The sequence below is a fragment of the Nematolebias whitei genome, chromosome 23, assembly GCF_014905685.2.
Source record: "Nematolebias whitei isolate Nwh7 chromosome 23, NemWhi1, whole genome shotgun sequence".
In the NCBI taxonomy this organism is placed as follows: domain Eukaryota; kingdom Metazoa; phylum Chordata; class Actinopteri; order Cyprinodontiformes; family Rivulidae; genus Nematolebias; species Nematolebias whitei.
The window spans coordinates 22,281,708-22,309,303 of NC_056520.1; the positions used below are offsets into that span (position 1 = coordinate 22,281,708).

General features: G+C 40.6%; 1 protein-coding gene across 1 annotated transcript in view; it reads left to right on the forward strand.

The window, feature by feature from the left end:
• The window catches only part of osbpl11 (oxysterol binding protein-like 11), a 22,427-nt gene extending 3,929 nt beyond the window's left edge, over positions 1-18,498 (forward strand). The window contains exons 6-13 of the mRNA XM_037696297.1: positions 4,208-4,406; positions 6,930-7,078; positions 7,158-7,298; positions 10,743-11,211; positions 15,050-15,236; positions 15,317-15,499; positions 17,772-17,925; positions 17,999-18,498. Coding sequence (XP_037552225.1) covers positions 4,208-4,406; positions 6,930-7,078; positions 7,158-7,298; positions 10,743-11,211; positions 15,050-15,236; positions 15,317-15,499; positions 17,772-17,925; positions 17,999-18,055 — 1,539 coding nt within the window. The 3' untranslated portion in view covers positions 18,056-18,498. The remainder of the gene's footprint in view (positions 1-4,207; positions 4,407-6,929; positions 7,079-7,157; positions 7,299-10,742; positions 11,212-15,049; positions 15,237-15,316; positions 15,500-17,771; positions 17,926-17,998) is intronic.
• Positions 18,499-27,596: the final 9,098 nt, after the last annotated feature.

The following is a 27,596-nucleotide window of genomic DNA, read 5'->3' on the forward strand; positions in this document are numbered from 1 at the left end:
CAAATGGCTCGTTAAAAGAAGCGCTAAGCTAGCTTAAAGTTGCAAAACGTCTAAAGGTTGAAAGTTGCCAAATGCTGGCTAAAAGCAGCAAAAATAGGTCAGTGCTCTGGCTGAAGCTACAGTAGTTAGAGGGGTGGGCAACCTTTTTTTTTCTCAGTTGGCCAAATCAAGACATTTAAAGCAATTAAAGGGCTGCATAGAAAATTGGAAAATAAATTTTCTTTAAGACTGATAATCAAAGTTGTGTTCAGGCTTTGCGTAAACAGGCTCTTGTATATTTGTAATACATTTGTTATATTTATATATGTAAGCAACAACTTAAAAAAAACAAGTTGTAGTAATTTTAAATCAAAGTTGTTTTTTTTTTTTAATGTATTTGTGTCCAATATGTTTAATTTGGACTTCCATTAGTTTAATTGAAAAACTGCTGGTCCTGATGAACTTATTTAAAAGTTAACCGAAAAAGTCCATGCTCAATAATCCAGGTATACAATCCCAACAATTTTCAGTCAGGTCAGCTGGACAGTTTCATTTTATTTATTTTTTTTGGTGAAATGTTTCACCTTCTATCTGGAAGGCTTCATCAGACAAGGAAACACACGACACAAAATTGATTCTTCCCCCAACAGCTTACTCCAAAGTGGAACAAACCAGTTATGTTGGTGCCAAGATGTTTGGGGGAAGAATCAGTTTTGTGTTGTGTGTTTCCTTGACTGATGAAGCCTTCCGGATGGAAGGTGAAACGTTTAAAAAAAAAAAGAAACTGTCCAGCTGACTTGACTGAAAATTGTTGGATTAGTTAAGTTTTTTTTTTCTTTTAAGGATATTTGGGTCCGGATGATGATTGTCCTTGAGCCACTTTTGGCCTGCGGACCGTATGTTGCCCACGTCTGAGTTAGACAAACAAAACCGGTCTGTTGAAACGGATTTTAAAGAGAACAATTAAATTTTATAAGAATTTTAAAGAGATTTTGATGATTTTTAATGGAAAAAATATATATATATACACAGTATGTACAAAAAGGTTAATTGTTATGAAAAGTTAGAAAAATCAAAACTAGTCTCCTTAGAGGAACGTTTTGATTTATGAAGCTCCTGCTGTTTTAGGTAAAGCCCTGGAATCTTATGTGAATGTTTTACATCACATTTGAACTCAACACCTGTAAAATGAACTGATTTACGTATTTTATTTTTGTTGAGTTGGAAGTAGCAGCCATCTTTAATCAGGTAGACGCCCATCAGTTGAAGATGTTCATAATTTTGCGTCCAATGAATTCAAGTGATTCGTGAGACGTTTCACCAACGGCCACGAACACAACCAAACTGTCCCGTTACGGGTTTTATTTTTCATTTTTGGTATTTGAGTCCTAAATATTAGGGTCAGCCAACATTTCAGTGTGGACGAGGCGTTGACCTGTTCTAAACTGAAGCGAACTGCAGCTGTGCAGTATTGCGCTCTCAACATAATTATTTGACGGATGAGCAGCAGCGTATTCCTTAAAAGGTTTATAAAGTGATTATAGTGAAATATTTCCCACCTGGATCCTTCAGCTGAGTCTAGTTGTCTTGTTCAGGCTGTTTTAAAGCTGCAGGTTTTCCACCAGGGGGCGCTGTTGTGTACAGTCACATTAGTTTTCTTTCTCGGCTGCTTCAAAACGACAACAAGGTCAGGACCCAACAACAACTTTTAAAGAGTTTAGTAAACGAAAACAAGGAGAGGCGGAGATGTTTTCAACAGATGTAGAGTTTAAATTCTCCTCCGTCTAACAAAGTAAAGTCAGGTCTTCTGGACGGGTTCTTCTTCGTTGAAACGTTTCATCTTTTATCCAAAAGACTTCATCAGTCTGAGGAGCTGCAATAAACTCAAGGGCCCGACACACTCCATCTGAAGCCGAACAGTCGACGGGCGGTCACGTGGTTTGCAGGATGTTTTTCTCACGTCTTTCATCGTCCATGAGACACAGACCAGAGCTCCTGGGGAAACTCGTCCCACTGCGGTATACGTCACCACGAGGGTTTCTTCCAGTCGGAGTCTCCACTCTGTCCCTGCATCCACCGTTTGGCCACAACCTTTATTTATACAGGTTAATCCCATTGAGCCTCGGGGACTCCTTTTAGAAGGGAGACTACAAATCTATCATGAAGAGAGCGCCACACAGACTCCTCCATACACGATGTCTGCACGGTCTCCATCCAGGAGTTTTTGTCCATTTGATTAATTTCGTATGTTGACAAGTCGAACATCTCAATGTCCGAGCACATTTCCGCACGGACGAACATGCTCACAAACTTCTAAGCAATCGCAAGACCCCTGTGAGGACGTGTTGGGCCGAGGCCTTGTGTCGAGAAGAGGCGGGCTGCTCTGCGAACAAAATGAGGCTATTTTCATTATGCAGCTACGATAATGAGAGTCGAATTCAGCACTTTGGTTTGGATGGAGTTTGTCGGGCCCTTCAGTCTTGTAAACAGCATCTTCTCATCAACCGGTTTGTTGTTGACAGTCAAAACTAGCTGTTCACATGCATATGGAGGATCATCAGCCTAACGACTGATCATTAGTGCTTTGATGGTTGTTTACTATTCACAGGGGGCTGAGTGATACTAGCAATAACAGCATTGTAAGAGGGGGACAGTTGAACCCGGAGGCCTCCACCCCTGTTTAATGATGGACGGTTTCTTTTCACAAAGATGGCCTCCTTTACTCCTCTCTCAAACCATCGTTCCTCTCTATCCAGGATGTGAACATCTTCATCCCTGAAAGAGTGACCGCTGGCCTGGAGATGAGTGTAGATCGCAGAGTCCTGGCCTGATGGTGTTGATCTTCTGTGCTGGGCCATCCTTTTGGTTTAGTTTCCCCGATGTAAGACTGATCACAGCCCTCCTGACACTGAACAGCATACACAACATTGCTCTGTTTGTGCCGGGGGACTGGATCTTTGGGATGAACCAGTCATTGCTGTAATGTATTTTGGGGTTTAAAAGCCACTGGGACGTTGTGTTTAGAAAATAAATGTCTGTTTCTCTGAAACTACCTCAACATACGGAATAATAATAATAATAATAATAATGTCAGCACTGTATGTTTCCATACAATGGCGAAATTAGTCTCTGCATTTAACCCATCCACCACCAGGTGGTGCAGTGGGCAGCTATCGAAAGCGCCCGGGAGGCATTTTGGGGATGAGGTGTGCTGCCCAAAGACACCACGTGATGTGCAGTGACTGGGAATGACCACTGGTCTGGGTCTGTGGTCCTCCTTTTCATCCGATGGCTGACTGGAGTCCTGTTTGGGTTTCTTATGCACATCCTTGATAGAGAGGAGTGTTGGTAATAGAAACTGTCCATCATTAAACAGGGGTCGAGGCTTCCGTGTTCAACTGTCCCCCTCTTACAATGCTGTTATTGCTAGTATCACTCAGCCCCCTGTGAATAGCAAGTGACCGTCCTCCTTTTGCTTGTGAACAGCTAGTGTTGGCTGTCATCCGCAGACTGGGCGATCCACTGAGAATCCAAAACAGTTACCGTACTTGCCGCCGTATAAGTCGCATCAGTCCAAAAATGTCGAATAAAGTGGAAAAAAGCATAAATAAGTTGCTTCGCCGTATAATTCGCATCTATTATGCGTCACAGCTGACTTGTCACGTTTGTTACACGTCACCGAATCAGCTGCATTTCGCCTGGGCGGCGCGGCGAAATGCAGCTGATTTGACATTTGCTCCAGGAGTTCTGAAGCAAGACGAAAGTGGCTTTCTACGTCAAGCCAAGTGTCTCATTAATAGCCACTTTTACCTATTAATGAGACACTTGGATTTCCATATTAGTTGAGGGCCCTCTAGTGGCTGAAAATGGTATTGTTCAATATTTTCCATGTCAGAATGAATGAAATTGTCAGATCTCAACCAAAAAATGGGTTATAAATATGGGAAAGAAAACGAATAAGTCACTTCGCTGCATAAGTCACAGGGCATGCTAATTTATGCAAAACACTGCAACTTGTACAGCGAGAAATATTGTAAGTCAGTTTTATCAGGATATCCACTTTAGAAGGTGCTATTTATAAGACTGAGTGTGTTGCAGCTCCTCAGACTGATCAAGTCTTTTGGATAAAAGACGAAACATTTCAACAAGAAGTATCTGCTGGTGATAACTGCTCCTTCAAACCTTTAATGCTTTACTTGATTTTCCTCCTGGTTCTGACTCTGTCCAGATGATGAGCCAGGCCCAGGGCCAGCACAAAGACCTGATCCAGAGCATCGAGGGGCTGCCGGCGGCCCCTGGCCTCTCCCCTTTAGACCAGGACCTGCTGATGCTGAAGGCGACCTCCATGGCCACCATGAGCTGCCTGAACGAGTGCCTGCACATCCTGCACCTGCAGCAGGTCGCCAGGCAACGGAACGCCCTGGGAGGTCAGTGTGGGTCGTCTTGTTGCCGGGCAGAAAACACGCCGTGCTCTGAACAGCACCTGGAAAAATAAAGAGGCTTTTTTATATTCTTTAAATCTGGATAAATACATAACATTTTTAAAAAGTATTTAAAATTATGAGTCCATTCGTGATTACATAAAAAAAAAAAAGAATGGAAATTTAGTTTTTTCAAAAGTCAGATTTTGAAGTTATTTGTAAAATCCTAGTTTAAATTTTTTTTAAATAGTTAAGTTCTCAGTTCAGTAGAAAAGTGCAGTTTCAAAACCATCAGGAGGGAGAGTGATTTGCTTGTGAGTTTACAACGCATAAGTTTTGGAGCTCGCTTCAAACTGAGACACAAAAATAAAAACAGAAAAAGATGTTTACTCACACTCCAACTGCAGCGTATAAACTTTACATTAAAATAAAAACAACTAGAAAAATTTGCATTTCCTACGAAAATGCAGTGTGAAAGCTTATTGCTGAAGAACTTGCTAAAAAACAGCTAAAAACATGCTGAAATGGAAGAATAAGCCTAAGTTAACAAGAAAACAGAAAGAATAGATATTTGCTGATAAGCAGAAATGAGCACAAAAGTTAGGAAATTAGCTAAAATGGCAGAAAAAAGCTAAAACTATCAGAAGGAAGTGGAACGAACTGAAATAAGCTTAAAAAATGTGTAATTGGCAGAAAAAGCTAAAATTTGCATAAAATTGCTATTTAGCTAAAATAGCAGAAAAAGCTGAAACTATCAGAATTGGGCTGAAAGGAGCATAACAAGCCGAAATTAGCAGAAATGACCATGAAAAACTTGGCATTTCTCCAAAAGCGGTTGAAATTAGCTAGAAATTGCTAAAAAGGTAGCTGAAAAGAAGAAACAAGCTTAATTAAGTTGGCAGAAGAAAGCAGAATGAACACGTTTGCCCAGTTAGGCTGACAGAAGCAGAAATGAACACAAAAATTTAGAAATTATCTGAAAAAAGCTGAACTTAGCATTAAAAAAAAAAAACAGTTTAAAAGTAGCTAAAAAAGCAGAAAGAAGCTGAAACTACCAGAAAGAAGTGGAATGACCTGAAATGAGCTAAAAAAAAAAATGTGGTGTTTGAAAAATCTAAATTTAACACCAAAACAGCTAAACAGTAGCTAAAATAGAAAAACCTGAAACTGTCAGAGATGGTCTGAAAGGAGCATAACAAGCTGAAATTAGCTGAAAGAAGTTTAAATAGGCTGAAAGTAGCAGAAATTAACATTAAAAACTTGAATTTTATCTGAAAACAGATGAAATTAGCTTAAAAAATAATAAAAAAGCTTTCTGAAAAGGCAGAACAAGCATAGATTAGCAGAAGAAAGCAGAAAGAACACGTTTTTTTTTTTCAATTATGCTGAAAGAAGCAGAAATGAGCACGAATCAGTGGGAACTATCTGAAAAAGCTGAAATGAGCAAAAACAGCCAAAAAATGGCTAAAAAAGCAGAAAAAAACTAAAAGGAGGAAGTGGAGCGAGCACATTTTTGCTGAATTAGACTGAAAAAAGTTGAAAGGAGTGCAGAACGTGGAATTAGCTGAAAAAGCTAAAATTGGATAAAACGGCTAAATAGTAGCTGTAATAGTAGAAAAAGCTGAAACTTGCAGAAATAAGCTGAAAGGAGCAAAACATAATGAAACTATCAGAAAGAAATTTGAAGAAGCACAAAAATTTTCTAGTTAACAGAAAGAACCTGAAAGGAGCACAAAACGGCTGAAATAACAGCTGAAATTAGCTAAAAGTAGCTGAAAAAAGTTTAAATTTGCAGAAAGAAACTGAAGCAGAACAACATGTGAAAGGAGCAGCAAAATGTTATAAACAGATCTAAAGAGTTGAAGGATGTAAAATGAGCTCAGTTCATTTTCAGTGAGGAAAAACAAGTGGCTAAAGTCATAGCAGGATTGAAAAAAGAAAAAAGTTTGTAATTTTAACATGGAAGCTGCAGGAAGGTGTAATCCCGGGATAAGCGGACAGTGGAATTATTCTGCATTATTGATGGAAACTGTATCTTTGGTCAGCGCCTGTCTGAAAGGTAATTAGATCTGAGATGGTTAAATATTCACCTGAAACACCCGGAGCACTGAGCTCTGGTTCAGCTTCAAACGTCCTGATCACTCGAAAAGGTAAAAAGTTATTTTTTGTTTTGTCTCTCCAGCAGCAGATCTCGTTACTCGATGCATTTTTCATCAGGACTGACATGTGGCAGCAGCCAGTCAGATTTAATCTCCCCATGACGCACGAGTTGAATTTGAACGAGCACCTGTGCAGGTGCTAAAAAAACAAGTGTGGGAGGGTTTAGCCAATCAGAGGAAAGGGGCGGAGTCGGGGTATTCTGATACCTTTCCCATCTCGAGGAGTTCGGTTACCGCTCTTTGGCCGAAGGAACAGCGACTTGTCTGTTCAGGAGGCAACTGTCGAGCTGCTCGGGGGGGCCTCAGGCGGAGGAGGAGGGGGGGGTCAGGACCATGAGTACCTCTGGGTCTGACGCTGTCCGCTCAACAGGACCCACCATCGAGTGGCTGGAGCCCAAAGTGCCCGACATCCTGAAGAACGGCAGCAGCTCCCTGGGCAGCTTCACCACGGGGGGAGAGGGCCCGCTGGAGGGGGGGCAGCTGGAGCTGAGCACCCCCGAGTCCTGCAGCTTGTCTGGGGTAAGAAAACTGAACCGATTGTGAAGTTTTGACTTTTTATACGTTGAAGCACTTGGAGACTGAGCTTTGCTTCTGCCAGGAGCAGGAGGACATCGACCCAGAAGACGAGCTGGAGGACTCCTTCACCGACAAGGAGGAGGACCTGGGGGCTGTTGAGGAGGAGCGGAGCGTCATCCTACACCTGCTGTCGCAGCTGAAGCTGGGCATGGACCTCACACGGGTAGGTCGAGTTCCACGCGCTGCACCATAAACACTTCCTGTTTACAAATAATTAAGTCTGTTTCCATAGTGACTGGTATGATCTTCTCTGTTTGCTCATAGCGACTGAAAACCTTACGAGTCACTTCTAATACAAGGCCTAAATTTGAGCTGTTTACATCTCATCATCATCAGATGTTTTTCTTGATTCATCCGATGACCTTTTGGAGTTGCCCTGATTCAAGATGGCCGCCACAGACGACTGACCTTAAAAATGTCCATAACTCAAACGTGGTGGACGCTGAGTCCTTCCTTAACGTGAGACCATCTTAGTCTGAAACTGGCCATGTAGTCCTGTATAGTTTTTCTACCAGACTTCAAAATACAAACATCAAAATAATCAGATTATAATCTGCTCTGGATTGAAATAAAAACAAGCCTCGGTCAGTTCAATTCAATTTATATAGCACCAAATCACAACAGAAGTCGTCTGAGGGCACTGAACAGAAACGTTCACATATTTATAAAATAATAATTTAACATTATTTATATGAGGAACAGACTGTTTTGAGTTGAACTCCATCACAGAACTCTCATCTTGAGGCATGAAGGCGACAGTGGAAAGGAAAAACTCCCTCATGACGAAGAAACCTTTAGCATAACCTCAGGACAAGCAATCATCTGCTTCGATCGGCTGGGTTTGAGAGGAATAGATACACAATGGCAGGTCAAAAATCACATGATAAAATAGAAATAGTATCAAATGAAAAATATTCAATTTTTAACAATTCGCTTAAGGAAATGAGGTCAATTTGTCCTCCAGTAGTCTAAGCCTATAGCAGCATAACAAGGCAACCCTAACTATAGGATTTATCAAAAAGTAAAGTCTTAAAACTGGACAATGTGTCAGCCTCATGGACAGAAACTGGAAGTTGGTTCCACAAGAGAGGAGCCTGATAACTGGAAGATCTTTCTCCCATTCTGCTTTTGAAAACTCTAGGAACCACAAGTAAGCCTGCAGTCTGAGAGTGAAGTGCTCTGTTAGGAAAACATAGAACAATAAGATCTGTAATATAAGATGGATCTAGGTTGTTGAGAGCTTTGTAGGTTAGAAGTAAGATTTTGAATTCTATTCTGGATTTGACAGGGAGCCAGTGGAGAGGAGCTAAAACTGGAGAGATATGATCTCTCCCACTAACTCCAGTTAAGACTCGGGCAGCAGCATTTATGGCTCAACCAAAGACTTTTTAAAGAAGTATTTAAACACCCAGATATAAAACCATTGCAATAGTCCAGTCTAGACTTGACAAATGCAGGAACCAGTTTTTCTGCATCATTTACAGATAAGTTCTTTCTCATTGTAATGATATTACGCAGGATATTGAAATTAAAGTGTTTTAGACGTAAAACAAATCTTCACTAAAAGATTGGCTTTAACAGCACAGCTTACTTTGTATTTATTTTCATTTTATTTGATCATGCTCCAGGGCAGCCGGCTTGGGACCCGAAAGTCCCAGGTTCAATCCTCCAGTCACTACATACCACGTGGTGTCTCTGGGCAGCACACCTCATCCCCAAAATGCCCCCCTGGCGCTTTCAATAGCTGCCCACTGCACCACCTGGTGGTGGATGGGTTAAATGCAGAGACTTAATTTCGCCATTGTTTGGAAACATACAGTGCTGACATTGTGATGACATTATTATTATTATTATTATTATTATTATTATTATTATTATTATTATTATTATTATTATTATTAAATCCCAATGTGCACGCTGATTCTGTCTTTTCCCCATCGCTCTTATGGAGCAGAGAGCTGCCATCTAAGACACCCGGGGTTCACCTCCACGTTATTCCGTTATTATTTTCAAAATCTCCATCTCAGAAGCTTCAAAATGAGACATAGTTTGTAAAAATGTGGCGATTTATCACCGGAAAATAAGTTAGTTTTGTTCACAGAGCACCTGTTTTTATCAATCCCGAGTGATGTCATCGGGAATTCCAGATGTGTATTTCAAAAGGGGGGAATCCCCCAAGCTTCACAATGATGCCAGTGGTTATAAGAAGGGATTGCCCAACACTTTGGCAGCCAGTAGATAAACTGGTCAATTTTAAAGGAAAAGAAAAGGATAATTCCTGCAGACTTGTTACGAATTTAAAGGATTGTTTGCAATTTTAACTACTGTGATTACTAGATGCTCTTTATGTGCTCGTTTCTTTTTTTAAAGCAAAACTCAATTAAGGCAAAAATCAATCAGGAGTCCGCAGTTGATCAGAAAACCCCTCACTGGTGTTTGTACTTTTAATGAAAGTTGATTAAAGCGTCTCTTCATGTTGTAAGTCGCAGTAAAGCTGCAGAGTGACGTGAAGTCGGGACTTTATTTTGCACTCGAACCAGAAGCTGTAATGAATGTTTTATGTCGGAGAACATTTAAAACCTGAGACTGACTCATGTTCGAATAGTTTTGTTTTTACCGGCGAACAAAGGTGTGACTTGTTTTGCAAGTTTTGCTTACAAGAACAGACACAGAACAGGCGTACACAGACGCAAAGAAGTTCTAAATGCGTGGAGCCCAGTCACCAGTCTACTCTGGACAGTATACAAGAAGTGTTTTTATACACACTTATCAGCACGATGACCTCGGCCTCTCGGACTCAGAGACGGCTCCTCTCTGAGAGGAAAACAACTCTCTGACCTCACATACATTAATTTAACATTAGCAGTGATAAACATCTTAGTATAAACCTTTACTTAATGGAAGAATATATAAGGTAAAGAGTTTTTGTCCAAGCACTGAACCCTGAGGAACTCCATGAACTCCATAAATCTTTACCTAATGGAAGCATATATAAGGTAAAGAGTTTTAGTCCAATCACTAAACCCTGAGGAACTCCATGAACTCCATAAACCTTTACCTAATGGAAGCATATATAAGGTAAAAAGTTTTTGTCCAAGCACTGAACCCTGAGGAACTCCACGAACTCTATAAACCTTTACGTAAGGGAAGCATATATAAGGTAAAGAGTTTGGGTCCAATCACTGAACCCTGAGGAACTCCATAAACCTTGACCTTAATTCTCCTGACAATAAGAAGAAAACGTGTTTCTAAACGTTGCCTCGAGTTAAATCGCAGCAGAAATCTGAGGTAAATAAATCATCCATAAACATGTCGGAGGTGTGAATGGTCCTACAAACACAAAAAGCGTGAAGAGTTTATCGACACATTTTAGAAAAGATCTGCTCTTTGATGAGTCGTCTTTTTATAAGTGATTGCTTTTCTGCACCAGTGCTGCCACTCAAACGCTGAGACGCGCTCTCCTTGTGTCTGTAACCACTGATCCAGGTCGCCACCTCGGGCAGATCACTCCTCGTCTCTGGTTTCTGATCTCTCTCTCTCTCGTCTCACTCACTGACGCGGCTGTGATTGTGTGATGCCTCGGTTTTAAGTCTTCGTCTCCCTCCAGGTCGTCCTCCCCACCTTCATCCTGGAGAAGCGCTCTCTGCTGGAAATGTACGCGGACTTCATGTCCCACCCGGACCTCTTCGTCACCATCACCGACGGCAGCAGCCCGGAGGACCGCATGGTCCGCTTCGTGGAGTATTACCTCACCTCCTTCCACGAGGGCCGCAAGGGCGCCATCGCCAAGAAGCCCTACAACCCCATCATCGGCGAGACGTTCCACTGCTCCTGGAGGGTTCCCCGGAGGCAGGACGCCCCCAGGGAGCCTTCGCGGGGCAGCCCAGAACCCCCCGACGCTTCGGCCGCCCAGGAGCCCCTCCAGCTGCGCTTCGTGGCTGAGCAGGTATCCCATCACCCCCCTGTGTCTGGCTTCTACGCAGAGTGCCAAGAGAGGCGGATGTGTGTGAACACACACGTGTGGACCAAGAGCAAGTTCATGGGGATGTCCATCGGTGTGTCGATGATCGGAGAAGGTGAGGAAACGCAGTCGATTTTAAATCCAGCTCTCATCTAGAAGGTTCCTCAGCGTTTCTAAACCTGAAAGATCTTCAAGAACAAAACAATCGTTTTTGAAAAGGAGCACATTGTTTTTTCTTTATTACTTGAGACCAGGGAAGTCAAACTGTGTTCTTAAAGGGGGCCAAAATTCAAAACTTGGTTTTTAATATTATACGTGACATCATTTCCTGGGTGCAGGTTCATCGATGGTAGGTCTGGGCGATATGGACCTAAATTAATATCTCGATATTTTAAAAATAAATCGCGATATACGATATATATCACAATATTTTTTGTTTCATAAAGTAATAACAAAAATATATTTCTGAGTCAAAGCTTTGCCCCAATTGTCACACAGGCACATTTATTAACTCTACCAAATAAATGGCTAAAACATTAACTATTTACATATATTAAATAATAATCCTCTTCAGCTGCGCCACATTCACAGCGTTAGTTGGCGTGTGTGAAGCAGCACGTGAGGGGCTGTGTTTGTGTTCAGTGAGGGAGGGGCCGCGTGAAGTTGCTGTCGCAGACGGGCAGAAAAAGGAGAACACTGATTTTCAAGTCTTAATTATAACGCAACATAGAAATATCAATATAGACAATATAGTCCCATCTTATATCGCGTATGAAATTATCTCGATATTTATTTTTTAAATATCGCAATATCGCCAGGCCTAATCAACAGGAATTTAATTAGTTGTTCTCTGTTGCTCGTCCACATCAAAATTAGAGATGACTGAAAAATATAACCGTTCAAAGTCTGCCAGCTGTCAGGAGAAATCTGCAGTTTGTTTAAGCAATAAAATATTTTACATTTACAAAATCAGGCCAAATAAATCAAGGGCCAGATTTGGCCCACGGGCCTTGAGTTAAACACATGTTTTTAAGTAGTTTGAATTATTTCTTTATGGATATAAAAAATAGGGACACACCAATCAGTTATTTCAACTTGACTAAAGACCAATCGGCTCACAAATCAGATTTATTTATTTTTAGTTACTAGTGAGAGCATCATAGCTAGGTGGCTAATTCCTGCTAGCAGCAGCACATCATTAATGTGCAAATTTATCAAAAATATGAAAATCGTTGAAAGTATTGTATCTAGTCCAATTTTACATTCAGCTAGAAATGAAAAATAAAAGATTTGATAGGCTGTTATAGTTTACAGTTCACTTATTTCAGATTAATGCACATAATTAGCATATAATACAGTTTAAAAAATCTACCAGGGATGGGCATTTTTTAGCAAAAACATTTAGTTTTTCAGTAAATATTCAAATAGTCTTTAAATATTCTGCTTCATTTCTCTAATCATGAGCAACTTTAACTGGCTTCAGGTGAAGAGACATGTGCTGCTGCTAATTCAGCTAGCTGAGAATCTTTTATTGATGCATTTCATTTATCTTTCTTTTATGATTTATTCCTTCCAGTTCGCTGGTCCGTTGGGTCATCATGGAGCTGGGTGCGCTCACCCATGACTGTAGTTTTCACTGTAGGAACCTTTCAGAATAAAATGCAGAGTACAGAAATAGGTTTTGAATTGTTCGGCCTTTCTTTTTTTTTCTACGAGGAAAGTGAGTGTCCAAAAAAAAGAGCCTTAAGTAAAAAAAATAAATAAATCACAGCTTATTCCTAAAATGTATCAAAGTTAGTAAAAGGCAATGAAAGATCGTTGTCTGACGTAGTCATCAGAAAAAACAAAAACATTTAAAAACGCTGCAAAAGTGAAACAAGAGAAGCTTCACAAAACTGTAGAAAACCAATCGTTGCATTTGTTTTATAAATTGAGGTTTTTCAGAGCGATTCACTTGCATTTGAACCTGCGCTCGATAAAAGAAACTAAACCGTGCTCTGCTTCTCTGTATTTACATTTCTGTAAAGTGGATTGCAAAGCGCCGATACCACCTGATATATATTTAAGTAATTAATGAGCTTTTTACACAGACTGCTGGAAACCAGTTTGAATTTACAGGATCTCTTACAGCACGGGTGTCCAAAGTGTGGTCCGTGGGCCATTTGTGGCTCTTGGAGTTATTATTTTTTTATGGCCCACAACGGCAGTTTAAGAATGGTATCATTTTGTCCAGCAGGCTTAAGAGGTCAATGCAGACTTTCTGCAAGTTACTTGTTAATCATTTTTTTATATAAAGTTTAGATTTAGATGAAAAGCAATCTTATCAAAATGAGCAATATTAAACAAAATACAAACCTTTTTATTTTCACTTCATGGAAAACCTTTATTGATTTCTACCAGAAAGGAGACTTTTGGATAACGATTCATAAAACTTGTCTAAATATTGCAGTTGATAAAATAGTCATGAGGGAACTTGGACATTTTAAAAGAATATAACGTGGTATCATCCACATACGAGTTGATCAACTTGATCAAACCTTCTATGAATCTGTTGTAGCGACTGACAGCTGGACCATTTTTTCGAACTTCAATCAGACTTTTGGTCCGTCCATGGTCCAAATCGACCTCCTATTAAAAGGACACTCACATATACAGACTAAAATGAACTTTTCAAACACAAGAAATCAACAAACATAGACCCAACAACTCAAATCCTTTTTAATAAAAAATATAAGCTTAGTGTTTGAGGCTTTTAACGTTTTGGATCTACAACAATTTAAACCTCTTTCTCCACCAAAATTAGTAAAATTTTGTCCTTTCTCCGAAAAATTGTTCATGTTGAAAGTTAAATTCTCATTTTTGTGGCCCACGAGTCCTTTCATCCCAATCGTTTTGGCCCACATATGAAAACATTTAGACACTGTCGTGGCTGGTTACCACGTCGTGTTCAAGACAGCTGAGACATCGCCCTCGGTATAAAAGATTTATTTGACAAACAGGGTTACAGGTATTCAGAGACAAACAATTATATTTGTAAAATATATGCATATATTTGGAGCATTAAAGAACAAACCGTCTCGGTCTGGTCTTCCCCGGAAAATGCTCTCTGGGCGTGTGTCATTTCCGGCTTTTATAAAAGCTTGAGAAAGCTAGCTCTTCTGATTGGTTTAGCCCTTCGGTTGCCATGGTTACTGGTCTAGCCCGCCCCCTGAAGGACGTTAGTTTCTAAATTCCACAGATAAAAAGTTTTATGGCTCCCTGAAATCGGTTTTGTTTTAGCTCTGTTTGTTTAACGTGATTATACCTTAGTGATACCAAATGATTTGAGTTAAAGTTGTTTATTTCTAGGAATAATTAATAACTATTAATTATTATCTAACTCATGTTTACGTGTTCTTAATTGATCTCTTTTTATACTTTTGTTTTAGTTTAGTTGAAATCACCCTGCCCCACATCTAGTAACATTCTGTTGTAGCTTACTGTGACGATTAACCCTGTGTCCTCTCATCTAAACCGACCCTGTATTCAGCAATGATTAAACGATTAAATGGTAATTGTTATTATTAAGAGAGAACCTGAGGGATTTTATTTAGTCAAACTATATTAAGTCTAAATTAAAGAAATGTGTTCTAGCTTTATTTATGTTAATCAGTCTGCTATCTGGCATGGTTTGATTGCTTGAATATATCAAATGTGAACTTGTAAAATATCATTAGCTAATATAAGATTATATGTAAAGGTAAACTAGTTAGAATTAATAAACATTTTCTATAAATATAGTTCAACCCTGGAAGAAAGACACACACACACACTTTGTATAACATGACATTTGAATGCTTGATAGGAAATATAAAAAGGTATAAAAATATGAAATCCAACAACACCCACAGGGAGGACTAAAAAAGGTGTTAAGATGGTTTCTTTTTTTCTTCTTTTTTTTAATTATTTTTTAGGTTGCCTGCATTTGCTGGAGCACGACGAGGAGTACACGTTCACGCTGCCTTGTGCCTACGCTCGCTCCATCCTCACCGTTCCCTGGGTGGAGCTGGGCGGTAAAGTCAACATCAACTGCGCCAAGTCTGGCCACTCTGCAGTCATCACCTTCCAGACGAAGCCGTTCTACGGGGGCAAATTACACAAGTAAGTGTTTCCCGCGGGGCAGATTGATGTTTCGACACGTGGCGGTTGGTGCTGACGTCGCTGTCCCGCACCGTGTTTAGAGTGACGGCGGAGGTGAAGCACAACGCCACCAATGCGCTGGTGTGCCGGGTTCAGGGCGAGTGGAACGGCGTGTTGGAGTTCAGCTACGCCAGCGGGGAGACCAGGCTCGTCGACGTCACCAAGCTGCCCGTGACGAGGAAGTGTGTCCGGCCCATAGAGAAGCAAGCGCCGACAGAGTCCAGGTGTGATCGTATCGCCGTCGAGTTCGTTTGGCTTCACAGTGATTTTCAAAAAAGTTAAAAACAAAACAACTGGTCTTTATTTTGTAACAGGAGACGTTTTGCTTCTCATCCGGGGAGCTTTCTTAATTCAGAGTGTGGAGTTCAGAATCAGCTTTGTCGTTGCACTGAAGCACAACAAATTACATTTCAGCACAGCCCGATCAAGTAAAACACAAACAGACAGACATGGGTAGACGGAGGTGTCTGAGGCCGCGGCCTCATGGGAGGCGCTGCCCTTTTCGTTTAGATAAGGAAAAGAGAAACACGAGGAAGAGCAGGTGTTAAAAAAAAAAAAATAATCACATCTCACTGTCCTAGATGGAACAGTGTGAAAGTTGCAAATAAAATAAAAAATTTCAGCACAGAAATGGTAACATATCCATGAGGAGGCAGATGAAGGCGGTGAGTTTGTCCGTGGACAGATGAAGGCGGTGAGTCATTGCACCATCTCCTATCAGGACTATGGGACTGTGTCCATCAGCCGGCTCAGCTCTGATACAGGTCCACAGATGTTCTTGGAAAGGGAGCGGGTAGTGGTGTGTGTGTGTGGGGGGGGGGGCTTCTTGTTCATATAACATCCAGGAGAGTCTGAGATAGTTGACCAATTCAAGGCTGACACAGGCGAGCCAGATTCAGATAAGTTATATTGGGTCAGGCCGACTCCGCTTGATTTTTATCTGCCTTATACTTCTACTGGTACGTCTCAATGGCAACTCCAAATAGCCAACTTTTTGTGGTCAGCACCACCGGGCCGAGCTTGTAGCTTCTCAAAGATCGATTCCTAGGCCTGTCACGATGAACAATAAATCAATTAATCGCACGATGAATGAAAATTATCGACTTCATTTTCATTTATGGGCTTTATCGTTTCTTCATGTCCCTCTCTTTCTGAAGACACTGGATGACAAAAACTCCGGTGCTCTTCACTGACCCCTCCCTTTCTCTTTAAAATCCATTTTAACCGTACAAAATCAAATTTTTGTATCGTTAAAAGCAGCTAAAGTGAGAAGCTAAGCTACGGAGAACTTGTTTACTGATTTTTTTTTTTTAAATTAAAAGCTTTGTGTGAAAAATGCTATGCTAAAGAGCTCAAACCACACCGAGCGTCTGCCATTTTGAGAACCGAAGAAAGACGGCCCATGTCACGTCAAGGGGCCTCCCTCCCATTTTTCTTAATGAGACACGCTGTTCTCTCCCTTACTATCCATCCTTCAGTTCAAACAGTCTTATACTACTATCCGGTGGTCAAAAAAGGTACTACACACAAAACAAATTAACAAACCTTTCTTTTTAAATTAGACAATAATTACTAATTATTGTCAAACTTCAAACATTATTATCATTTATAGCAATAATTTCTGAGACAATCGCCCAGCAAAATTTGTTATCATGACAGGCCTATCGATTCATTCCTTCCAGCGAGTTTCAGGTGCCGCAAGTGGCCTGCGATTCTCAGAAATCTCGTCCAGCTTACAGCTCAGCTCACACAGCATCGGAGTCTGAGTACTCACCACACGGCACATTCCATCACACAAGCCAGGCAGCCACATAATGGCCAGAATAGCTGCCGACATTTTTTTTTGCATTTGTTGATATGCCAGGTAACCACCAACTCCAAAAAGCAGGAATCCTGTTATCATAAATCTAATTATGTACGTGTTCGAGTTATAAAGCTGAGCTAAGCTAGATACATATGCAGATTGCCCCATTAATCCTCACAATAGGGGTTTGTTAGGGTCTTTGTTAGCCTCACTCACAGAGGGGCCACTCTGGTCACATGGATGAAATTCCTGATAGGTCTAGGCTTGTCACGATAAAATTTTGCTTGGCGAATAATTGTTGCAGAAATTGTTGCGATAAATGATAATATTGTTTGACATTTGGCAATAATTATTGTCAAATTTAAGAAAAAAATGTTGGTAATTCATATTGGATGTAGTACCTTTTTTGACCACCAGATGGCAGTATAAGACTTTTTGAACCAAAGGAAGCATAGTGAGGGAGGAGTAATGTGTCTATTTAAGAAAAATGGGAGGGAGGCCCCTCGCTGCACTGACCTGCAGACACCACACCACTCAGTTTGTGTTTGGGTGTTTTGTCAAAATAGTGTCGTTGGTTTTTTTGTTGTTTTTTGTCTTGAACTTTTTTGAATGTACCATGTCCTGGATGACTGATGATCTTCACCGGTGCTTCGCGGCGATGCAACGATTTAATGGCTTTGATGTTTTTGCAGACGCCTCTGGCAGCACGTGACGGAGGCTTTGCGGCAGAAAGATATCGAAAAGGCCACCGAGCACAAGAGGGTCCTGGAGGAGCGGCAGCGGACTGAGGAGAGGCACCGTTCGGAGACGGAGACTCTGTGGAGGACCAGATACTTTGACCAGGAGGTGAGCAGCTCAACGTCACGTAGCACCGGAGTCACGCATCCAACGCTGACAGCCGTCTCTTCTCCTCCTCCAGGGTGACGGCTGGTTTTACCGCAAGCCGCTTTGGAAAAACTCTTCCTCCAAGTCCTAGCTTCCCCGGTCTTTGAAGGAAACGTGGATTCGGGGCCGACTACGTGCACATGTGCATGCAGTCGCATGAGAGCATGCTCTGCAGAGAGGCGGCGCGATGCTCGCAGAGCAGCTTTTGTTCTGCTCGTCTCTTTTTCTACAACATGGAGGAAAACGTTCTTGTACTCGCAGCCTTAAGACCGTCCGATGAATGACGCTCTGTTCGCTTCTTTTCTTCATCTCTGGTTCCAAAGGTACTCCTGAGAACGTTAAACGCTGCAGCGCTGCCTAACAGCAATCCATCCAATGTTTTATTTGAAGCTTTGACGTTTACCTGAATGAATAAATAAATCGAGGCAGGTTGGGATGAAATGTGAGCCGGGTTTTCTAAATTCAGGGATACATTTCTATAGTTGTAAAACTGCAAATACTAAAGGCAGAAAATGTCCGATTCCAATAATAAGTGGTAAATGCAATGGTTCCCAACCCTGGTCCCTGAGGAACACCATCCCACATGTTTTAGTTCCTCTGCTCCAACACACCTGATTTGAATGAATGGGTGAATAACAGGCTTCTGCCCAATTTAAGGAAGTAATTAAATCACTGATTTAGGTGTGTTGGAGCAAGAAAACAACTAAAACATGCAGGATGGTGTTCCTCAGGGACCAGTGTTGGGAGCACTGAATTGGAGCAACTGTAGGTTTTTTTTTTTTTAAGGGAAATAAGTTGGCAATATTCTCAGATTTATGTTATTTTGTTAGTTTGTTAAATGGATGAATAGGAAGAAAAAGCGACACAAAAAGTAAAAAATACACAAGTTTGCAATTTGTTTTGGTCATTATTTTAGCCATTGAATTGAAAATTACATTCTTTGCAAAGCTCAGTTTTAATATGTTAACCTCAGACTGTATAAAACTTTTCTTTACAGAAAATTTGCCTTTCCCCTCCTCATGCAGTCGTGTTTAATTAAAGCAGCTAACATTGGAAAACTCGGGAAACGTGACACCGTTTTGCCACACGCTGTACTTCTACATTAATCCTGAGCACTACTGGCGTGTTTTTCCTCATTTGCAGCTGTAAAACACTCGAACGTTTCTTCACACAGTGTTTAACCGTTCAGATGCTTCATCATAAGGATAATGGAGTTGTTCGCTGATGTAACCGCTAATAACACTTTGAAGTATAGTGCGTATGAATCATTTATATCATGTCTTTGCACTGTAAAAACTTACCGATAATTATAAAAAGTGAATAAATGACCCTTTAACAAGGCAGTGTTTTGTCACGTTTCCTAACTTTAGCTGCTAATAAAATCCACATTTTTTTTGTTTTAACAGTTGTTTAAAAACATATTCTTGACTCACAGATGGAATGGCATGTCATAGATTAGCTGACAAATAAGTTAAAAGACTAAATCACGTGTGAATGCAACTACAACTCTCCGATTTATTTTTTTGGATCCCTGCGCATGATGACTAACTGTCTCAGCTGATTGCACCGACTCTCCAACTACGTGTTTTGAAATGTCCGTAAAAAGCTTTTAATCAAATGTGATTTTTTTTTTCCTTTTTGTAATGCAATAAATATTTTTCCTTAAGTGTGGTTCTCTCCTACCCTGCGCTTTAATTGCTCTTATTTTTAGAGCTGCTTTTGTATAGAAACGTTCCATCAGTGTTTACGGTCGATTATACTGTTTGTTTTTAGAAGTTTTAGCCTCGAATCGCAGCTAAAACGGCTGAATCCACCCTGCCGTCAATAAGCTACTCCCACTCAGTCCTGGTGCCTTATTCAGTGTTTTTCTGAGTCTCTTCCCACGAAGAAGTAAAGCCTTTTCACCACTTTACCCACTGGAATTAAACACGATGTTCTGTTTTTGGTGTTTTTTTTGTTTTTTTTTAAGAACTGTGCTCGAGTTCAAGTCGACAGTACTTTTTATCCACTCTCCTGCTTTTTGATTTCTAACCTATGAAATGCACTGAGGTTGGAGGAAACCTGATGTGGAAAATGTGTGATAATATTCAATAAAACTGCATATCAGCTTCAAGACGTACGAGTCGTTTCTGAAACTCTTAAAGAGGAATCGTTAGATGTTCATGTACAACTCATTGACTTTTAGGGTCTGTTCAAGATGGCCACCACAGCAAGCTAACCCTTGAAGACAAAAAAAGGCTGAGCTAAGACTTCAGATTAATAAAGTTAAATGGGGGTGACTTGTTTTAAATCTTAAAAGTTATCACATTTTAAAGTGATGTGTACACTGTACTCCCACCAGTCATACTCCTCACAGTTCCTGGTGATGTGAGAGTTTGACTTCTGTGTGTTTGGGGGCGGAAAAAATTCCAAACGCTTTTTATTTGCTTCTTTAATCGTGACTTTTTTCCCCTGCTGTTCGTCCATGAAGCCCAGCTCGGTGCAGCTTCTATGACAGATCCCTTCATTGCTGCAGAAGAGCCACCCAGCTCCATTAGGGTTATTTTTGGTCACCTGGATGTTTCTCTGATTCATCTCTCGTTCTGTAAGTTTTAATGACGACCCCTTTCTTAGAAGGTTTGCTGTGAGCTTCATCAGCTTTCCTTTTATATGTAAAATTTATCCCATGCTTTTAAATATTTATACCTAATGGAAGCATACTGGTCCAAGCACTGAACCCTGAGGAACTCCATGACTAACTTTGTTTTATGATGATTTATTATTTACATTTACAATTTGGAATCAATCAGATAGATATGATTTAAACAATTTTAGAGCCATTCCTGTATTACAATCTCATATTCAAGTCTGTAGTAAAATATGAACTGTATCAAATGCAGCACTGAGGTCTAACAGGACCAGTATAGACACAAGTCCATTGTCAGAAGTCATGAGAATATCATTAGTAACTTTCACCAGTGCACATTCAGTTCTGTGGTGAGCTCCAAACCCTGACTGAAACTCTTCAGATTATTTATTTGTAGACGTTCACGCAACTGACCTGCAACTATTTTCTCTAGAATTTTTGAGATGAAAGTTAGATTAGATCCAAGTCTATAATTGACTAGGATTCCTGAATCAAGGTTATGTTTCTTAAGTAAAGATTTAATTACAGTAACCTTAAAGCTCTGTGATACGGAACCATTTATTAAGCAGATTCAAGATGTGGTTATTAATTAAGGGAAATACGTCTTTAAATAGCCTGGTTGGGATGGAATCTAGTAGATGTGGATGGTTTGAATTTTCTTTGATTGAAATAATTTTATTTATAAAGAATCTCATGAAGTCTGCTTATAGCTGATACATAAATAGACTGTACTTATATAGCGCCTTTCTATCTTATTTCAAGATACTCAAAACGTTTTATGCTACAATCTATGCCTCATTTACCCATTCATACAGCACTCTACTACATCTCTACAAAGCTAATTGAACAAATTATTCTAATGAGACTAATCAGAGCTTTATCTCATTCATACACTGATGGGACACACACCAGAGGCTATGAAGGGTTCAGTGTCTTGCCCAGGGACACTTCAGCACGTGACTGCTGGTGGATTTGAACCCTCTACTCTCGCATTGGAGGACGACTGCTCTAACCACTCAGCCACAGCTGCCCCATGGCTCAACAGACACAGTGATGCTTGAAAGTTTGTGAACTCTATACTTTTCTATATTTCTGCATAACTATGAGCTAAAATATCCTGATGCATGCTCAATAATCCAGGTAGAAAAAATTCATTGTTCCATCAGTGATCAAGCCATCCTGGCCCAGATGCAGCAAAACGGGCCCAAACCATAAAACTACCACCACCATGTTTCACAGATGGGACAAGGTTCTTATGCAGGGATGCAGAGTTTTCCTTTCTCCAAACGTAACTTTTTTCATTTAAACCAAAAAGTTCTGTTTTGGTCTCATCGTCCACAAAACATTCTTCCAACAGTCTTCTGGCTCGTCCACGTGATGTTTAGTAGAGAGCAGCAATGATCTTTGTGGAGAGCAGTGGCTTCCTCCTTCAACCCTGCCATGATACCATTGTTGTTCTGTGTTCTCCTGATGGTGGACTCATGCCAGTCTAGGACTTTGAAAACGTCCCTTCACCTTCTAGCTGCTCCCCGGACTCCATAGATGGCAGCCCTCTGCTCTACATGTGCGCTCACGTGCAATGACTGACTGCTCTCCATGAATGCCTAGCAGCACAGATGAACTAGCTGCTAATGGAAGGGTCTCATCCAGAGTCAATGACCCAAGTCTGCACTCTCCTGATCATGATAGACCCCCCAGAAAGGGACAGTCTCATACAACTACCAGCCAACCACCTGCCTCTGTACAACATGGACATCTATCAGGCATCATAGCGGCTAAAATAAATATTGACATGGATCAATCATACCTGAGTAAGGAACAGAAGGGAACTGGCACCAACACAAGGGGAGCCAAACAGCAGCTACTGGTTGACAAAACTGGTTCCAGACTGTAAGACCAGACCCACAAACCTGTGCACTGCTTGGATTGACTACAAGAAAGTTAATGACGTAATGCCACATACAAGAGTACTGCTTGAAAATACACAACATCAACAGGACACTAAGAGCCTACATCAAGAGCTCAGTAGAAATGAAAGACAACTCGAGAGGCCAATTCAAAAGCAATTAAAATTGTTAAAAGGTCTTGATCCTAAAAAATCTACAGGTCCAGATGCACTTCCACCTTATTTCTTAAGGCTGGCTGCTCATATCATCACAGTCCCTGTGACCCACATCTTTAATCTTTCCATAAGCCAAAACTCCATTCCAGTCGCTTGGAAAACAGCCTTTGTTCTTCTTTTACTGAAGGGAGGAGACCCCACCTCACTGAACAACTATCGACCAATCTCTAAACTCTGCATTTTAGCCAAGGTTCTAGAAAAACTGATAAACTCTCAAATCAAAAAGTATTAGGACTCATTTAACATCTTACCTCGCCTTCAATCTGGTTTCAGGAAACAACACAGCACAACAACTGCTTCACTGAAGGTTCTTAATGACATCGTTGAAGCACTGGATGCTAAGGATTATTGTGCTGCACTTTTCTTAGACCTGTCTAAAGCTTTTGACACTGTGGATCAGAACATCTTGTGTCATAAACTCTCAGAAATCAGTTTCTCAAAACACACCATTGGTTGGTTCTCTAACTATCTCTCAGACCAGAGGCAATGTGTTCAACATAATGGTACTTCCTCCAGTTATTTAACAGTCAACAATGGTGTACCACAAGGCTCAGTCTTAGGACCCACACTCTTTACAATCTACATAGCTAATGTTGGTAAAAACATCCCTAATGCATCCATACATTTCTATGCTGATGACACAGTTTATTGTCGAGCTGAAACAGTTGAAAAGGCTTTCCAGCTTTTGAAATCTGCATTTGACATCATCCAGTCTGATTTGTTCCACCTCAAACTTGTCCTAAATGCCGATAAAACCAAAGGGATGCTTTTTTTCTAACAAGAAGTCGGTCCCAGCAGTTCTTTCTCCGATTTTATTCTCAAATCCTGTCCCTATTGAGCTTGTTGATTCCTATAAATATTTAGGTATCTTGGTCGACTCGCATCTCTCTTTTAAGCTCCATGTGGAAAACTTGATAAAGAAACTGAAAGTTAAACTGGGTTTCTTTTTCAGAAACAGATCCTGTCTAACTCTGAATGCTAAGAAACACCTTGTAACTGTGACTTTCCTTCCCTCCATTGATTACGGTGACATTATTTACTGTACACGAACGCTCCTACAAGAACCCTGCAGATGTTGGATGCTGTCTATCATGGTGCACTAAGATTCATAACTGGCTGTGATTATCGTACCCACCACTGCACCCTGTATTCACTGGTTAACTGGACATCATTAACTTCACGCAGACTCTCTCACTGGTACATTTTCATCTTTAATCACTTCTTGGTGTGCTGCTTTCATTCATCTCCTCCTACATGTCTCTGCGTGAGTGCAGCTACAGCGTGCGCTCTCAGGACATTATTACCTGCAGTGTTCACTCAGTGAGGACTGAACTAGGCAAAAGGGCCTTCTCCTACTCCACTCCTGTTTCCTGGAATATCTTGTAAAAAGATTTGAAGCTCTCGACCTTGACCTCTCTAAGTGGCTTTAAGAATCTGTTGGACTCCTGGCAGGGACCAATGCAGACATGTTCCTGTTTTTAGTTTTCTACGTTCGCCTTAGAATCTAGCTGTTTTTTGTTACTCTTTTTGCCATCTTATTTGTAAAAAATAAAATCTGTATGCCTTTTTATATTTGTCTATTGTTGTCGCTGTTGTCCATTGTTATCATTCTTTGTTAAAATCAGATCTCTCTTGTAAATGAGTCCTCGAGGCTCAATGGGATTTACTGTCTAAACAAAAGGTTGAATGAAAAAATTGCAAAGGCAGCATCAAATGTGGCACCGAGGTGATGCACTGCCCCACTCCTGTTCTGCACAGGCCTGAACCCTCTCAGCCAGACCGTTGCAAAGACTGGCTATGGATACTGGTTCCAAAGTGGAACAATCATCAGTCACCTTCTTGCAAATGCTCTTGAATAATTATGACTTCAACTAGATGAAATTGAAACCGACAGTTTTAATCTGTAAAGCATGTAGCATGGATGTACAGAACAGAACAGCAATATCTTCCACAAAAGCCAGTTCAATAATTAACAGCCATGACATCAGCTTTACAGGATGCTTTTAAATGGTTCCATTATTAGCTTCAGTTCTGGTCGGATCACGTTCACAATGATTGAGGTAAATAAGATCAAATCCACTGGCTTGTGAAAGGAGACATGTTGACGTTTTTCTTTTCTGTCGTTAACATCTGCAGCACACAGCTTTCTGGTGTATTTACATTTTATATACATATGCTGATGCATGCTCAATAATTCAGGTAGAAAAATCTGAAAAAGTTCAGTCAGGTCCTCTGGACGGGTTCAAAAAAACATTTTTTTTTCCTACAATTGTTGTTTTGTATGTTTTTCTCCTTTTTTGTTTTTTGAACCTGTTCAGAGGACCTGACTTAACGTTTTCAGATTTTTGTATAGTAGTTTAATATCACTATATTACCTACATTTTATTACTACTTTTGACATTTTTTACAGTCAGCACTTATTTGGGCTATTTAGCCAACATCTACTAAAATCCCCTGTCCTGCTGTTTTTGATCATTTGGAGCTTATTTCCCTCTCCTATCTAGAGAAACTGGTCACCAGTATGAAATCATCGGGTTCCCCCCTTGATGTTGTTCCTCCATGTTTTCTTAAGGAGGTATTTTCTACTGTTGGCTCCTTTATCCTAAATGTGATCAACAGCAGTTTGATGTTTAGTGTGGTACCAAGTAATTTTAGACATGCTGTGGTGCAGACATTGTTGAAACAACCTGGCCTTGATCCATCTTCTTTGTCAAACTTTAGGCCAATCTCAAAGTTACCCTTTATATCCAAAATTTTGGAAAAAATTGTTTACACCCAGCTGAAGGCCTTTATGGATGAATTAAAAAAATCTTGGAGGTCTTTCAGTCTGGTTTCAAAACGTACCACAGCACTGAATTTGTTCAAGGGTTTTTAGTTACATATTTTTAGCACTGGATTCTGGAAACTGTGTTTTACTTGTGCTTTTAGATTTAACAGCTGCTTTCGACACAGTCGACCATGACATTCTCATCTCCAGATTAGAGCAGTGGGTGGGCATCACTGGTTCAGCTCTTCAGTGGTTTAAGTCCTAGAAGTTTCAGTGTGGTGATGGATAATTTTACCTCTGCTTCTGCTGCCCTCCCCTGTGTGTGTGTGTGTGTGGGGGGGGGGGGGGGGATACCCCAGGGCTCTATTCTTGGTCCTCTCCTGTTCTCACTTTATCTTCTGCCACTGGGTTCTATTTTCAGAAAGCATGGTGTGCAATTTCATTTATATGCGGATGACTGTCAAGTCTACTTCCCTTTGAAACATAATGGCCAAGTCTACTTCCGTTTGAAACATAATGGCTCCACTCAGTCACTCCTGGACTGTCTCGATGACAGAGGATGGATGGCACTTAATTTCCTCCATTTTAATAACAAAAAGAATAAAAAAAAAAGACCAAGGTTATGGTCTTTAAATCCAGTGGTCCTAGCAGTTTCCCCACCTTTGATTTTTCCTCTGTGGCCCCATATGAAAAATCAATTGTTTCAAATTTAGGAGTGAAAATGGACCCCTGCATGAAACTTGACTGCCATGTCAACAGCATGGTTAAGTTCTCTTTCTTTCAGCTGAGGCGCCTGTCAAAAATCAAACCCCTCCTTTCTAGACACCACTTAGAGACAGTAATCCATGCTTTTATTACTTCACGCCTGGATTATTGTAACTCTCTTTTGATCGGAGTTAGCCAGGCCTCGCTCTCACGGTTACAGCTGGTACAAAATGCTACAAAATGCTACTGCACGATTTTTGACTGGTACAGGCAGGTGTGAGCACATTACTCCAGTTTTGATATCCCTTCATTGGCTTCCTGTTCAGTTTCAAATCCATTTTAAAGTTCTATTGTTTGTTTTTAAGTCTTTGAATGGTCTTAGTCCTTCTTATTTGTCTGAACTGCTTCACCTTTACATGCCATCACGCGCTCTTAGATCCTCTGACCAGATGCTTTTAGCAGTCCCGAAAACCTTTGATAAATAATAATAATAATAATGTCATCACAATGTCAGCACTGTATGTTTCCATACAATGGTGAAATTAGTCTCTGCATTTAACCCATCTACCTCCAGGTGGTGCAGTGGGCAGCTATTGAAAGTGCCCGGGGGGCATTTTGGGGATGAGGTGTGCTGCCCAGAGACACCACGTGATATGCAGTGACTGGGGATCGAACCTGGGACTTTCGGGTCCCAAGCCGGCTGCCCTGCACCATCTCGGCCCCCATAAATCCAGAGCAGACGGAGCCTTTTCAGCTCTGGCTCCTAAATTGTGGAATGAGCCGCCGCTGAAAGTCAGGCAGGCCCTATCAATCTCTGTTTTTAAAACTCGCTTAAAAACACTTTTTTTTCATTGGCTTTTAATCTAGAGTGAACTAGCATCTCTGTCTTAATGTTGTATTCATTTACTTGTGATGTTCTAATTATTATTTTTATATATTTACTTGTTTTACTGTTGTTTTTTGTTTGTTTTTATTTTTGTACAGCACTTCGGACGGCTGCTATGTTGTATTTTAAGTGCTTTAGAAATAAATTGGTATGGTATGGTAAAATGTACAGTGCACACCTTTGCCTGTTTTGGTAATGGCCGCCGTTGCTCCAGTGAATCACATGGTCATGTGACCAGAGCACCCTCTAGTGTTTTATATAGCAAAAGAATGATGCTGTTTTATTAGCCTTATTGACATTTTTGCACTTGCTAATGTGCATGCTCAGTCAGCATTTTGCAATGCATTGTGGTCTAGATATATTCATGCCTACTTCCAGTTCTTTGAAAAAGTTTCAGCTGCTCTGCGGTCATTCCGACACTCGGCAACATCGCATGCTGAGGACATTTCGCTCTCACAACATAAAATACCATCAAACTAATTTATAAACATAAAAGTCAGTAAGGAAGTGGGTGAAAAGGAACAAA